General features: G+C 26.4%; 1 protein-coding gene across 6 annotated transcripts in view; it reads left to right on the top strand.

Annotated features, from left to right (window-relative positions):
- The first annotated feature begins 12,373 nt into the window (after positions 1-12,373).
- LOC100205867 (ankyrin-repeat and fibronectin type III domain-containing 1) overlaps positions 12,374-17,411 on the top strand; it is a 42,837-nt gene continuing 37,799 nt past the window's right edge. Inside the window, exons 1-2 of one of the 6 annotated variants that reach the window (XM_065802277.1) lie at positions 12,374-13,100; positions 13,746-13,793. In XM_065802277.1, the coding sequence (XP_065658349.1) occupies positions 12,979-13,100; positions 13,746-13,793 (170 nt within the window). In that variant the 5' untranslated portion in view covers positions 12,374-12,978. Of the gene's footprint in view, positions 13,101-13,745; positions 13,794-14,936; positions 15,146-17,411 lie in introns of those variants that run through there. The other 5 variants (XM_065802278.1, XM_065802283.1, XM_065802282.1 and 2 more) reach the window with 5 other exon arrangements.

The following is a 17,411-nucleotide window of genomic DNA, read 5'->3' as shown; positions in this document are numbered from 1 at the left end:
CTGATACTTTATACCGAATACATAATTAGTTATTAGCATTTTAATAATAATTAAAAAAAAAATAAAAATTGAGAGTTGAACAAGATATATATTCAATTACACAATATAGAAATAATAAAAAACATTAATTGCGTAACAAATTGTTACGCAATTAATGTTTTTTATTATTTTTATATTGTGTAATTGTTACTAACAACTACAATCATATTGTCGTCACTGTAAAAACTGCGTTTTATGAGTGTAGAACAAAATAAATTAGGTATTATTACCTCAAAAAATGATTGCTGGTATTATATAAAAGAAATCCGAAAAAGCTTCTGCATACAACACATTTCAAAAATATGGCACCATTTTTTTTTCTAATAGTTTATGGTTCATTTTAATTAGAAATTGAGATTTCAATCTCAATTTCTAATTAAAGCGATTTAAATCCAGATTTAAACCGCTTTTCATTGAAAGTTACTTAGTATTAAGGGGGGAGTAATTGGATACAGTTTTTTTACTATTACAAAACTCCAAGTGTATATCTCGCAAACTTAAGAAAAAAAAATTTTCTCCAAAAACTTGAAAAACTCTGAAAATCAACTTTGAAAAAGATGCCATGGAGATCTAAATTGTAACTTACAGCAATTTGTTATTAAAAAAATGGCGCTCAAACCACTTCACAACTAACACATAACAAGATTTAAAAAAAGTATTTTTTGGGTAAAAGTAACAATATATTTTTCTCAAATTAAAAACTTAGTCGACTAAATTTAGTCAAACTAAAAAGTTAGTCGACTAATTTTAGTTACGCTAAAAAGTTAGTCGACTAAATTTAGTTAGACTAAAAAGTTAGTCGACTAAATTTAGTTAGACTAAAAAGTTAGTCGACTAAATTTAGTTAGACTAAAAAGTTAGTCGACTAAATTTTGTTAGACTAAAAAGTTAGTCGACTAAATTTAGTTACGCTAAAAAGTTAGTCGACTAAATTTAGTTAGACTAAAAAGTTAGTCGCCTAAATTCAGTTAGACTAAAAAGTTAGTCGACTAATTTTAGTTAGACTAAAAAGTTAGTCGACTAAATTTAGTTAGACTAAAACTAACCTTAACTCCCACCCCTAACAAAAATCAATACAAGGATCGGGCGGTTATTCAACCAGTTTAATACTGAATGGGAAGGCGGTGTCATACAATTTGTTAAATCAAAGAGGTATAATGAAGCTGGAGGGAAAACGAATTAAAAATACGTTGTTTTAACTTTTATCTTTTGTTAAGGTTATCACTGTATTGCAAATAAAAGAAAAAAGTTCAAGAAATTGGTAAAAAATATTTTTGTTTGTATCTTTTTTTTACATTGTGTTTTTTGAACCGACTATAAATAAATTTCTAGATTAGAATTGAGTTAACAAATGACTAGACTAGAATTGGAAGTATTTTTGTCAGATTAACGAAAAGAAATATCGTATTCGTTACCGAGCCAATCCAGCATTTTGTGGTTTTGAGATAGCAAGCTTCCAGACATCGAGCAAACTCCAAACATTTGTATGTTCCAGTCATCGAGCAAACTCCAAACGCATATATTTTTATACTTATCACGACGTTACCCATTCCCCTGCTTCAAGCGTCAAAAAGTTAAAATATTCTTTTTACTATTCACAACTTTTCGATTTTAAAATTCAAACTATAGTTTTTTAACATTCAAAAATTATGACCATATAAAATTATGACCATATAAAATTATGACCATATAAAATTATGACCATATAAAATTATGACCACATAAAATTTATAGTAAATTAGAAAAAGACCAATTTTAGGTATATTAAATTTTTGGGTAACACTTCAGAACTGGAGTATTCAAAAATATAATAAATCCTAAAACTGATCACATTTCTAATTCAATTTATTAATAATAATTTTGTCACATTAAAAATGTGACAAAAACTAAGTTGACATTGACAAAATTGACAAAACCTACAGCCAATTGTTTCTGTAGATTGTTGGTTATTTTTCATTACAAAAAAAACCTACAGCCAGCTGTTTCTGTAGATTGTTGGTTACTTTTTATCACAAAAAAAAACCTACAGCCAAAACATTTCTGTAGATTTATGGTTACTTTTCATTTTATAACAAAAAAAAACTATTAGTTATATTATTGAACTTTTTGGTGGTGGTTATTATCCTTATTGGTTTCAAATAAAAGTGAATCACACTTGGTTGGGTGGATCTCGGCATATTTTATGCTTATCTCAGCATATTTTATTCCAATTGAAACAACTAAATTCTCAAAAAGAAGAACTTGTTCCAGTTGTAAAGAAATCTACAAAGAGATCTGCGCGACGCGCATTCAGCGCATTATTAGACACTGTTTTTTTAACGATGAATAAGAACGAAGATCAAAAGGAGTGCAAAAGGTGTCCGTTGCAGTCGTCATACCCAGTCTGGAAATAACTATGTAAGGTATCGCAAAACCCCAAGTTTAAATACTGATGATAATAAATTGGTAAATCTAATCGAGTGGAAAGATTCAGTTTACGAACTATTGTTTACAACATATCTCACAACACATTAAGTCATAAAAATTCTCCATAAACCTATGTTTGTTCCAGATTGACCGTGCCATTCACAACCTATTGAACGTAAAAAAAGTTTTACATTTATATAATTATGAGATTATAATAATTTTACTAAACTTTTATAATAACTTTTATAATTTAATATTTTATAATAATTGTTTTCAACTTTTTCTGTAGTTTATAGAGTTTAAAAACGTATTCTCATGAGAAAAAAAAAAGTCCCATAAGAACACAGTAGTAAGAAATCAAAATTACCAGTTGTAAAGCAGTAATGCTTTGTCAGTAACAAAAGTTATTAAAACTAAAATATTTATAAACCCTTGGATTACACCAACAACAATAAAATCATTTAAAAAAAAAACAAAAAAACGATTGTATTAAGTATTTCTGAAAAAGAACTTATGAAAAAGAATTAAAGTATAAACAAATATAAAGGTCACTCTGAATCAATTATAAAATCTAAGGAGTTACACTATTCAAATAAAATAATAAAATTTAAAGGCGATACTAAAAAAACGTAGCAAGTCATTAAAGAAGTAATTGGAAAAAAAAACTTAAGCTAATTGGTCTTCCAAAAAAACTAAATTACCATCACCAAGATATTACAAAAGAATCTATAATTGCTAAAGCATTTAATGAGGTGTTTGTCAATGCAGGTTTAAATTTAGCATCAAAATTAAAATACAGTGAGTTTAACAAGGAGAAATACTTGACTCCTAGCAAATCAATAATGGAAAATACAGACTTAACTGAAAAAGAGTTAATAGATGCTGTGCGTTCATTAAAACTAAACAAAGTACAAAGGTTTGATAATGTTAGCTGTAATGTTGTAATTAAATGTATTTTCTATATTTAAAAAATTCTTTTGCATATATTTAATCTTTCGTTTAAACAAGGAATCTTTCCAAAAAAACTTAAAATTGCAAGGGTAATACCAGTTTTTTGACTTCAAAGCAGGGCACTCTGCTGATCATGCAAGTTTTCATCTTATTCAGATTATTTTTCAAGATTTTGACAAAAACAAGTGTTTTCATAGATCTTAGTGAGGCGTTTGACACTGTTGATCATAGTGTTTCAATTAAAAAATTAGAAAACTATGGAATCAAAAATATAAACATAGCTTGGTTTAAAAGCCACTTAAATTAAAAATTACCAAAATGACAATTACTTGCAGTGTTCCTCAAGGATTTATATTAGGATCATTTTTATTTTTAAAATAATGATTTAGCAAAGCCTTTAATATTCTAGATTCTATCTTATTTGTTGATTTCATAAATTTATTTTATTCTCATAGTGATATAACAACATTATTTAAAATAGTTAACATTGAACTTCAAAATCTAACCGAAGGGATAAATATGAATAAACTTTCAATTAGTTTTACTAAAACTAAGTGTACTATTTTTTATCTCCCAAATAAAAAAGATAAAATTCCTCTTGCACTTCCAAAACTTATTATTGGAGAATACATCGTAAAAAGAGAATGTTCAATGAACTTCTAGATGTAATTCTAGATGAAAAATTCTAGATGTAATTTTAGATGAAAATACAAATTGGAAAGACCACATAAACATGATTGAAAGTAAAATTTTTAAAAACATTGGATTACTCTATAAAGTAAAACCATACTTAGATCAATCATGTTTGAAATACATATATTGCTCATTTATTCATTCCTATCTTATTTATGCAAACATTGCTTGGTGCAGCACCAATAAAAGACAAAAAAGGTATTTAGCGAACAAAAACATGGAATTAGATTATTATCAAATTCACAACGCCTCTCACATTCAAGACTATTGTTTAACAATCTAGATATATCTTATAATTGTAAATTAACTTTTATGTTTTCTTTTTTCATGTTTTTTGTTGTTGTTGTTGTTGTTGTTGGTTTTTGTTTTCTTGAATGAATTTTTAAAATATTCTAATGAATAAATTTGAAATTTAAATATATATTTTTAAATTTGTATGATTGTAAGTTAACCTTAATGTTATTGTGACTACATTACTTCCTTAACTTTTATTAAAAATAACTTTGAAAGACTCTATTAAACTATATTGCATTTTATACAAACTTCTTTGAAACATTTTTTTCCTCATTTTTAATATTGAATTTGAGTTACAAAGAATTTATATAAATGTCTAGAAAAAACAAGTGACTTGGTGATAAGACAAACCTGTCTTTCTTCTCGTCCTTGCCATATTATAAAACACGGAACTTGTAAATATGTGTACGACTAAATAAATGAAAGAAAAAAAAAAGGCCGTTAGACCTTCTCAGAGCACCTTAAAAGACTAAAAAAGAGAGAGAAAATACATATGAATGAAACTCTAAAATAAAAATTTATCGCAAAAAAATAAAAAACGTATTTTTGACCACGCTAATGTAGAACAGTTTATAGAACAACTATCGTTATTGCATTGGAAACAAATAGATTTTAGCAGCAATGTAAACATTATTAACGAAAAATATTTTTAAACATTTTATTCCGTTTATGATGCAAACATTTCAATTTGTGAAAAGACCAAAAAACTTATTTTCACCTTGGATTACTAAGGTTTTAAAAAAATCATCCAAAGCAAAGCAAAAACTATGCAAAAAAATTATTTAAAAACAAAATCAAACATCAAACAAATTAAAAACAAGACTACAATTATTTTTTTGAAAAAGTTCGAAAAAAGTTAACAAAAAATTACTAGTCAAAACTTCTTTATAAAACTAAAAATAACTTCGAACGCACTTGGGAAAATCATAAAAGAAATCATGCTTAAACTCCTTACCCCAGATGATTAAAGTTGGTAACAAAAATTTGAGCCTAGTATTGTAGTTCAAAAATTTAACAAACTCTTTATCAGTCTGATTTATCCTTTGAAGAGTTTAAAAAAGCCTAAAAATCTCTTTAAAAAAAAACAAAGCAGCAGGAGTTGATGAAATTAAAAAAAAAAAACAAAGCAGTAGGAGCGGATGAAATTAATGGAAACATAATTATACAATGTTATGAACAGATAAAAGTTATTCTATTTAAAGTCTATAAAGCATCTATTTATCAAGGAATTTTTCCTGATCGATTTAAAATTCACAAAATTATTTCAATTTTTAAGGAAGGCAAAAGAACTAAAATTAATAATTACCACCCTATCTCCGTTCTTTCTGCCTTCTAAAAAATTTTTGAAAAAATAATGTACAATGCTATTGTGCATAATTTATATTGTAATTATTTATAATAGGTTATTGTTATTGAAATAATTGAACATTCTATTGTCAATAGAATGTTTAATTATTTCAGTAACAGTAACTTATTATACAAAAATCAATTTGGTCTTTAAAAAAATAACTCAACTGAACATGCAATTATTCAGTTTGTACGCAAAATCTTTAATTATTTTAAAAATTCTCAATTTACATTAGGCATTTTTATTGATCTATCTAAAGCGTTTCATACTGTAGATCACGATATTTTGCTCCACAAACTTAAGCATTACAAAATAAAAGCAGAGTTTTACAATGGTTTCAAAGCTATTTATCAAATCGAAAACAATTTGTCTATAATATAATGGTATATATCAAAACAAAGTTGTTAGAAATATTCTGAGGTGTTCCACAAGGTTCTATTCTAAAGCCGCTTTGTTCTTGATTTATGTAAAGAACTTCTATAAAGCCTCGAATCTCTTAAGTATCATGTTTGCAGATGATACCAATTTGTTCTCTCTAATAATAATACTTACCAACTCTTTTCGACTATAAATGATGAGCTACAAAAAGTATCAAATTGGTTCAAATGTAACAAACTAACTCTAAACATAAACAAAACATAATAGATTCTCTTTCATCCTCTTTCAAAAAACGTTCCTTTCCCACAAATATGCAGCAAATTTCTATTGATCAAAATAAAAAGAGATTTATTAACAAAATTTTTAGAATTTTTTTTGACGAGAATCGTCAAGAAAAACACCTAAAAAAATGTTTCCATCACACGGAAACAACATATTAATTACATTTGCACTAAAGTGTCTAAAAGTATTGGAATCTTATACAAGGCCAGAATATATTTAAATAAAGTTTAACACAACTTTATTAATCATTTGTTCGCAGGTATTTAATTTATGTAATTACTCCCTGGGGTAGTACAGGCAAGATAAAACGTCTCTACCGCCGTCAGAAACACGCTATGTGCTTAATCAATTTTGCAGATCGATTCTCACATATTAGAATATTTTTTATGAAAACGAGAATACTCATTGTATACGAATTAAATGTATTAAATGTTTTATGTTTCAGTTATATGTGGAAAAACGATTTACGCACTTTTTTCCTGATATTTCACATTCTGCAAAAAAGGTTCATGACAGAACAAAAAAAGTTTGGTGAATGATAGAGATTTTACAACAGTTTTTTGATTTAAAATCATCGTCAATTGATTTTCGGCGTGAAGATGCCACGCAAGTTGGATTAGTGGGGGCATGGCGCACGCAGGATTTTTGGGCAGGGGGGGGGAAACGTTTTAAAGATCATTTTTTTTCCTAGGCCTACGCCATTCCAACTTATTGCAAAGCTCTTTATTTGGCATAGATTTGAATATACTTAAGTTTGGAGTTTGCACAAATGTGCAAACTCCAAATTTGCGTGAAAGTGTCCGATCTGAAACAACAAAAAATCCTGCTAGCGCCCATTAGTGGGGCAATATGTATCCTACCATAGTATACACAAACAAATGCTAGTTTCGATTCCACTCAATGAAAAATACGTTAATCACTCAATATTCAAGTTTAAAAAAAAAAAATTAAACTGATTCAAATAAAAAAGTATAATAAAATATTGACGCTGCGCAAATACTTTCTTTCAAAATTCAAGAGGTAATAGAATTGGTTGTAAAAAAAAATCAATAAAATTGTCTTTTTATACAGCAAACTGTAAAAAAAAACATTAAATTATTTCGTTTAACACTTGATGAAATAAATGAAAGTTAGTTTGATCTATTGTTGACGAAGTCCGTTGACAATCATGATGGACTGTTCTTAAACGTTATGGTCAATTTATTAAAAATATTAAAACATTTTTGTCTATAAAAGTTTCCGAATACCCGGAGTTGAACAATGGTAGTTAGTTACAAAAACTCTTGCTATGTTGCTATGGATATGACAGCTAATTTTAGGACCTACATAACAATCTCCATAAAAAACTGCAAGGATTGGTAAAACTTTTGAAAGTTTTAGGACCTACATATTTTTGTCCAAAATGACTCTCAGATTAACTTTTATTAAGTTTTTAAATTAAGCTAAAAGTGGTTGTCCATAAACTACTTCACGCAGTTATTGACTGTTTTGATCTACTCAAGACCTCCCTCATCACAACATTCTCTTTAGTAACAAGTCTCGTACGAGTCGGCACAAAACCACTAAAAAAACGCCAAAAAAATAATTTAAACCAGTATCACATCATAACATATCATAGCAAATAAATACAAGTATAAGCAAAACTAAGTAAGGGAGAGTGGGAAGAAGTGAGTCACACAAATTTTTTTCCGGGTAATCGCATAATCTTTTTTATTTGATGTATCAACTGAACCAAACAAGTCTTAACAAATAAAGAAGTATTTGGAGCACTTATTTCACTTCCTAAGACTGATAGCATACTTTGATAAAGTATGTATTTTTTTGGTTTTAGGGGAAGCCTGATATTTGGGTAAAGTGGCACAAGTGTGAGTGAAGTTGGACAAATGAGTGGGAGAAGCGGGATATCTGGGGCAGATTTGGTTTTCTGAAGCATATAGAGTTTCATTTTATTTTTTATAAATTCTAGGCATGATCTAAAATTTAAAGTAAAATTAGGTTTGATAAAAAAAATACTTGTTTGTATTGGTATAAGGTTACTGTTATTACTATATCTTATTTCAGACTTTTAATGAAATTATGATTTTATTTAAAATTTAAAATTAATATGCCTTTTGCTTTCCAAATGCTTTCAAATTATTGATGTAAAAAGAATTCTCAATTTGCTCCAAACAACAATGGTGAATCAAATCAATCTTCAAAGAGAGACTTTTATCTTTAATAAAAGTCTCTCCTTCTATATTTTGTTTTAAACTCACTGTATAAAAACTAAAATTAAAATTAAAAACTGCTTGAACGTATCAACATTTTTATTTTGAAAACTATTAAAAAATTGCAGCCAAAATGTTCTAGAACTTTCCGCAAAACTGTTAAGGAGAAGTAGGACATCGACTTTTTTTCTTTGTCCTGCTTCATCTTTATATATGGCAAACGAAATAAAACTAAAATTACAGCTACACAATTAAAGCTAAATTATAAATTTAAGTGGTAAATATTAGATTAAAAGTGCATTTCCATATAGAAGAGTCAAAAGGTGCAACAGCAGTAAAAAATAAATACATGCATGAGTTTCTAGGCTATCAGCAAAAATACTTTTTAGAGGCTTTCAAATAAAGCGGTTTCAACACGCGTAGATATCTAATAAAAAGAGCACAAGAAATCTATACGTATACATCAAATAGCAGTAGTAAGGCGCCGCTCCTAAATGAAATTATAAGGGGTGTCCCACTTCTCCCTACTCTCCCCTCTCTCATATAAGATATTTTAATATCATTAAATACCATAAAACAATAATTTTTTGATGATGATCTAAGTTTTTTACTCTGGCATCCTTGCAGATCTCTGTAAGATATTTTAAATTTTTCAAGAAAAATGTCTCTCTTCTTAAAATAGGTTGCCGACTCATGTCAGTCTAGTCGATTGTCGGCCCCGTTACGCCAATTTAAAGTTCAGTTTTATGACAAAAAGAATAAATGTAAAAATTTACCAATTCACCAAAAACGCATATTTATTTTGTCTGTAAATAAATTCTACGTTTAACATTTTTTGTTTGTCAATTTCATTATCTTTTGGTTTGGTACTATTTTTCTTTTGTACCTATTTAGTGTTGGTAAATACCAACCGGAACCATAACTACAAACGGTACTAATAACAGCCGCTCCTTTATTATATAAATCTTTATCCAAATTTATTAATCCTAACTTAGTGATAGTTTTCAAAAATATTTTAAAAGTTCAATAGATTTTGAAAAATAATTGTGGAAAAAGTGTTGTTATGGCGGGTGTGTTACTGTGCGCGCATGTGTCTGTATTTTAACTAAGCGCTCACACAGCACTGTTTGAGAATGCACAGATGGGTAACATAAATTTTGAGTGCCAGGTGTTATAATGATATCACGCTATGAGCAGATTTTATTTTTCAGATTTACCAATCGTATATATTTTTTAATATTCGGTTGTTTGTAAATAATGTAATTGAATTATAGTTCTTAAAATAGATATTGAATTTCATTGAATTTCATTGGGCACATAATATTTCATTGGGCACATAATGCTTTGAAAAAAAATTTCTAATGAACAAAAAACATCAAATGTTATAAAAAATGTTTTTCAAGAAAACTTCCTACAGAGTAAAATTAAAACAACAACAATAAAAAAGCTCAATATATAACAGAAGACAATAACAGTCGGCGTAACAGAGTATCAAATGTCTATTTAATAGATTTTCTTGCTTTTTTTCTCGTCTTAATTGCAACAGAAATTAGTTTTTGAGTTGGCTTTAAAAAAATCAAAAATCAGATCAATAAAACGTTTTTCATTTTTTAAAAATAGGTTGAAATGTTGAAATTATGTTGAAATTGCTTTTAAATGAAATTGCTTATGAAAAGTAAATTATTTTTGGCAAAGAAAGCAACGTCATTAGTTCTTTAATTGATGGTTGTAAAGTTCTTTTGATTAAAAAAATTACTTGAGTAAACAAGTACTTAAATGCTTGTTTGAAAACAAACTTTACAGAGAACGTTTTTACGACGTATAAACCAAGCAAATGGAGTTAAAATAGTTTTTGAAAACATTTTTTAATTATAAATTTACAAAAACAAGTTATAACCTAGAAACAAATAATTAATGACGAACGTAGAAACCCACGTTTCATAAAACATTCAACTAAACTTCAACCTAACATAATTTTGATTGACATTTATTTTTAGACAAATGGTGTATAACCATTTGAGTATATTTCATAAACGCAATATGAAATATGACATTTTATACTTTATTTATAGAGTAATATAATATATAGAGTATTTACAAGGTCTTTTATTAATCTTTAACTACTCAAATTTTTTAAATTTGGTTGTTATTCTAACATATACAGAGTCGGAACAAGCTTTTTTTGGTCTTTGAGATAGCTAACTTCCAGACATGGAGTAAACGTCAAACATTTATATGTTTATACTTATGTCAAATAAGGATGCTTTGCAAAAAATTGCGATGATTGGAGGCTGGAAACAAAAAAGCCCCAAATTTTGTGCCCCCCTGCTCAAAACGTGAGAGCAACAAGTTGATGAAATACTTTTTGCACTGTTCTTAACTAGACTTATATTCATCAATAAATATTAAGTTTCATAGTATTATCTTTCAGCGTTCAAAAATAATGACCATATAAAATTTATAACCCCCTCAAATTGAGGTTTAAACTTTATATGGTCATAATTTTTGAAAGCTGAAATATTTTACTATGAAATTTAAAATTCATCAATGAATATTAGTCTAATTAAAAACAGTACAAAAAATATTTCATCAACTTGTTGCTCTCACGTCTTGAGCAGGGGGGCACAAAATTTGGGGCTTTTTTTGTTCCCAGCCTCCAATCATCGCAAATTTTTCCAAAGCATCCTTATTTGACATAAGTATAAACATATAAATGTTTGAAGTTTGCTCCATGTCTGGAAGTTAGCTATCTCAAAGACCAAAAAAAGCTGGTTCCGGCTCTGATATATTTTACTTTCCTTTGCAAAATATTAAAAAAAGTAGCAAGTTATTTAAAGAAATTTATCTTTGCTACGCGGAGAAAATAGCTTACTACAGAAAAATTATATATTAAAAAAATTGTATTACACAAAAACTACTCAAAAAGAAGTTAATGGAATGTCTATTAATTATGAAATTAATTTAGGCAATTTTTATAACCTGTTAAACATTTTGTAACCCCATAATGAAATTATGTTCAACAATTTTATTTCCTTTCATATATTATAGCTGTCAAAACTATTTAACAAATCTTAAGGTTTTAAATTTTTAAAAAATTTTTGAAATTATTAGAATATTTTTATAAGGTACAAGTGACCAACGTCCTCCTTTATGTAAGAGAGATTCCTCAAAATCTTGAATTTTAATAAGGTTTTACAGAGCGCTTTCCTACATAAAAAAATAGACGTTGGTCACCCAAATAAATGTAAAAAAGTAGTTGACACAAGTTTTGTATTAACTCTCTTCTCCGTAATATTAACAACTATAAACGTCTTCGTAACCAACTGACCCCTATTACCACCTAAACGTTGACATAAAAAATGAACGTTTTATAAGCTTTTCCATAAAATTTATATAAACATTATAATTAGGTTATGTACATGTTTAAAGATCTTATATACGTATGTCAAGTGCCTTAAAACCTTTTCGTGATATATTGTTGTTATTGTTAAATTAGGTTTTCATATTTAATAACTTAAGCATGACTCTGCTCTAAAATCAAACTAATAAAAAAATTTCATTTAGATAAATTTTGTAATAAGCAAATAGTCTTTGTAAACAGTGGTAAGAATTAGAATTTCGTATAAAAACATTATTATGTTACTAAAGACTAAATTTAAATCTAGAGATATAGCTAATATAGCTTAACCCCGTTACTAATAGGAATTTTTAATTAGCCACGTCTTTACTAATACGTTTTTAACAATGAAAAAAAAAAAGATATTCTGACGTTTTTAGTTACCATGGAATTAAATATACCAATGAGTTGTTATAATGCGTCAAATAGATGTTTCAAATCAATATCTATTTTACGTTTATATTTGTTTTATTTAATTTTTTTACAAAAACTTACGCAGATTTAGAATCTCTGTGTGATGTTATGTTTAATAATTTGCATATACTGCTTAGTTTAATACAAATGCATTGTTATATTTAAATTTTTTTTAAATGTATATTGAGTATTTTGGTCATCATAGACAGACATAGTTAGATGTGAACTACTTTCCTTAATGTAAAAACAATATTATTTAAACAGATAATTTGAACAACACAAACGAAAATTAATTTAATTTAACAATGTCATTAAATTCCTTAGATAACTTATTTTAAGCTTTAAAAACCAGATCGTAAGATTATAAATGTCCACTTGAATTATTTACTTTAATTTAGTTAAATTTAGTTTAATTTAGTAAAAGTTGATAAAGTATAATAAAAACTACTTTATATTATTACAAAAAAATATGTTGTTTTCTTCATAAATAAGAAAGTTCAAAATTTTTTTGAAAAACTAAAAGGATTTTCACATGTTAATTAATTATTGTTAGTTAATGAAAAATAGAGATGCTAAAATGTAACACTGTCTATCACCAACAAGTATATAAGGTTGGTCAGAAGACCCATGTTTTAAGTCATGGAGAAGATGTAATTTATGACTCTGGTCCTAAAGAAATAATGAAGAAAAAGTAATAAATTATACCTTAAAATGAAAATTATTGGGTTTTATATATGTTATATGTATTATATCTATTTATCTACATATACAAGACACAAAAATAAATAAAAAAATAAATAAATATATATATATATATATATATATATATATATATATATATATATATATATATATATATATATATATATATATATATATATATATATATATAATAAACAAAATTTCCAGTATTTTATTTAAATTTGAAACTGCCTGTTTTATATTTATTGCTTTTTGATGTTAAAGTATTTGTTTTTGGTGTGGAAATAGATTAAATGATTAATAATTCTATATTTATTTATTTATGTGTCTGTCTTTTTTGTAACTGAAAATGTTTGTTGTCTCGTCTTCTTTGATTTTTATTAATTCTTGTAAATAGAACAGAAGTTTGATTGTAATCATTTAAAATCAGTGCATTAACAATCTATATTTTAGTAACTTTAATATTTAATGAAGGTTTTATAAGATTTAAATACATTTTTGTTGTTTTATATCTTTATACAATTCATTAATGTTTTACCAGAGTTGCATACATAACTATCCATGAAAAGTACTATGTGTTTTTTGTTTATTGCTTGTTTAATGCCAAATATTTCATCCCCTTTTTGACTTTTAGATTTGCTGCAAAATCACGTGATTTAGAAAGGTCTTTCTCTTATGATATGTAAGTTGAACTTTTTAAATTTTATAAAATATTATTTTATAAGTCTTACAATTGAGTAAAAAATTTTTATCAAAATACAAATCCAACATTTGTCATTACTTTAATCTCTGAAAACATCTTGATAATTGTCTTGATAATCTTCATAAAAAGTTTTAAGCATAATTTTTTCCCATTGTTGCTTTTGTTGGTTTAGCTTGTTTATTTAATTTGCAAATCTGCTATCAGAAGTGTAAATATATACACTCATAAAGTATTTTACAAATTGTTTTACTGTTTTATTGTTTGAAAGAGCAAGACTAAATTTGAAAGATCAAGACTAAACAGTTAATTCCATAAAGCTGTAGTTCTCTTGTCAATATTTAAAAAAATATTGTGTTTATTTATGCATATTAGTTTTTATGGAAAAGGTTCAGCAAGTGTAATAGTGCAAATTGTTTCAAATTATTGTTGGATTTTTTTTTGTCTGCATTTTTATGAAGTTATTTTTCTTAATAATACAATAAAAAACACTATTTTCCACCTTTATTTGATAGCTATTCTAAACAATTAAAAAAAAAATCAACAACATATTTGAAATTAATAGAGAAAAGAAAGACAATAAAGTTGATAATAAAAAGCACAACTTTCTTTTGTGTTTTATTATAAATAATTTCACAATTACCCTCACAATAATTAATTTCAAGATGTTTTAAGTGACTATGTTGGTTATAGGATCAAAGTAGTATTCTCTATGGTCTAGAATGCATCCGCACATGTGATAGTATAAGTATTTATTTATGACATTATATCTATGAAATTAAGAAAAACAATTTTTTTTGGACATGAGTTCTTATAACATCAGGATGATGTTATAAGAACTCATATATTCATTGATCATCATTTTATTGATATATTCATTGATCATCATTTTATTGTTCTTGTTATATTCTTTCATTATATTCATGCATATTTTTTTGTTAAATTGGTCAGCAACTTTTGATGGGTCAGCAGTTTAAATAATGTATTTATTATTCATTATTTGTTTATATTAATATTTTTTAATTCCTTTTAATGGTTTTTATTAGAATAAAAAAATAAAGGGTTTTCAATAATTAATAGTTGCAAACTTTTGATTAAAGTTTCATTTTTATCTTTTTTCTATTTAATTCATGTTTTTCATAAGGACAGAAATTAATAAGATTGTTGGATATATTTGTTTGCAATGTATATGATACACAAATTAGTATGTTTTAATGGAACAATAGAAGTTTTTGAAAAAAATGATAAAAAATGATAAAAAGTATTGACAAGGTTAAACTTAAAAGGTTCAGAAGCTTTAATAATGATGAAGATCGAAGATCAAAAATCCTAAAGTAAGAAAATGATTTTTTTAAAGTCATTTTCGTAGTTTTTAAAGAAATTACATACACACACATACACACACACACACACACACACACACACACACACACACACACACACACACACACACACACACACACACACACACACACACACACACACACAGAGCTTTAAAGCATATATGTAAAACTTAAATGTATAAAACTATAAATGCATGTTTAGATAAGCACGGTGAATTCACACTAAAATAAGCTGCTGCTGAGGGTTTCAGTACATGAGTTAACTATCTTATAGCTTGCTGCTGTAAAGCAGCAGGCCATAATATCAAAACAAATTCATTTTATTTAAACTTATTACTTTATTAACTTATTGAGTTTATTATGTGGTGTAGTGGTTAATAAATTTGATTGTGGTACCTGCGCTCCAGGTTCAAATCTTATTATTTTCGTTTTTTTTTAGAATATTTTTTTTGTTAATTAACTAATTGATGCTAATATATTAATAATAATAAATATTAACATATTAAAAGACATGAGGGTTAATAAATAACTTAAATGCGCGAAACATGTCTTGCTTTTAAAGAAAAATGTTATCATTAATGCTTTAACTCTCGAGTCCTTAATAAAATGGGGGGGGGGGGAATAAAAGGAGGAGTACAAAATATGTTTAAAACTATTTAATTCCAGTGTGGCTTTTGTCAAATGCACATTTTTGAACAGCTGTTTTAGCATAATTTCAATAGAAAATTATGCATAAATTTTTTATTTTAATTCTTTTTCACTTATAAACATTTATTAGGTATGCATAATATATATAAGATTTATTTGCCTTTTTTAACTATAAAAGAAGCAAATAATTATTTGAAATAATTAAGTAGTATAAATGCTTGACGAAAATCAAGAATTTATTATACAATGAAAAGTGTCTGAGATAAGTGATTTTTTGCTGATGTCATTTCCATTAGAGATCATTAAATGTCGTGCATGTTTTTTTGAAGGTCATGTTTTTTATATATGGATATTTTGGATTTCATATATGTTTTAAAATTAAAAGTTTAAATGCAAACCCCAGTAAACTCAATATTATGATGATTTTTATGAAAATTTCATACAAAAAAAGTTAATTTTAAAAAAGACATAAAAATGACCAAAAAAAGTTAATTTCTCTAAAGTTTGTTTTCAGAAAAATTAGGCATTTTTTTCCTTAAAACAACCTTAACAGAAACAACCCAAAAAAATACAAAAATAGATCTGAAAATGTCTAAATAGGAGAAAGAATTATAACTTAAATTAAAGCAATTGTTCCTTTTGTTTACATTTTTATGGTATGCATCTCTCGATGTCAAAATAAATGAATAGTTGCTCATGAAACAAATATAAATGAAGAAAACACTTTGATATAATGTCAATTGTAAATAATATTTCCTTTCAACATCAGTTGTTAATAGTTTCCTCTATTTTCTTATAGTTTTTCTCAACTACTGTTAAATAAGTAACAAGTTGATAGTAAAAAAAAAACTTTTAATAATAAAAATGATTATATAAGGTTACATTTTATAAATAAAATTTGGCTATTAAATAAAATTTAGATTAACTGAACTAAGTATAGAAAATTATAAAATTAGGTTATGACAACATTTAACAAAGTATTAGCAGTAAAGATTAGCGGTAAGGATTAGCAGTAAAGATTAGCAGTAAAGATTATCGGTAAAGAATAGCGGTAAAGATTAGCTGTAAAGATTAGCGGTAAGGAACATAAAAAAAAGCTAACATATTTGAGTTCATTGGTACATGTACTGAGTTGTTACTTACTGAACTTTCAACATATACTTGGCTAGCAAACAATATTGGCATAATATTGTTTACATACTGTAAGCATAATTGCACAATATTGTTCAATACTCTAGCAGAGACATACTTGAATAAATGCTAATTTTAAATCTCCTATTATTAATTCTATTTTAAAAAAATTATAAAAGTTTAAATATTTATGTAATATTTATGAGAAAATAAAGAAGGTATAGGTTTACATTAGTGTTGCACAAAAATAATAAACAAGTTATAACAATATACAAACATTCTAATAAGGAAGCTTATTAGAGAACAAAGATCTATTAAAAAAAAGATATTACACTGTATGCATAGAACCAGATAGTAGGTTTTTGTAAGAATACAATCACAAGTAGTGATTTTGCGGAATACCAATTATATGCCTAGGCGCTCGGCCTAGCACTTAATGTTTGGCAGCCAAATATTCGGCGACACTTAACTATTTTTT

The sequence above is a fragment of the Hydra vulgaris genome, chromosome 08 (assembly GCF_038396675.1).
Source record: "Hydra vulgaris chromosome 08, alternate assembly HydraT2T_AEP".
NCBI classification, from domain to species: domain Eukaryota; kingdom Metazoa; phylum Cnidaria; class Hydrozoa; order Anthoathecata; family Hydridae; genus Hydra; species Hydra vulgaris.
This window is presented reverse-complemented; position numbering and strand designations above follow the sequence as displayed.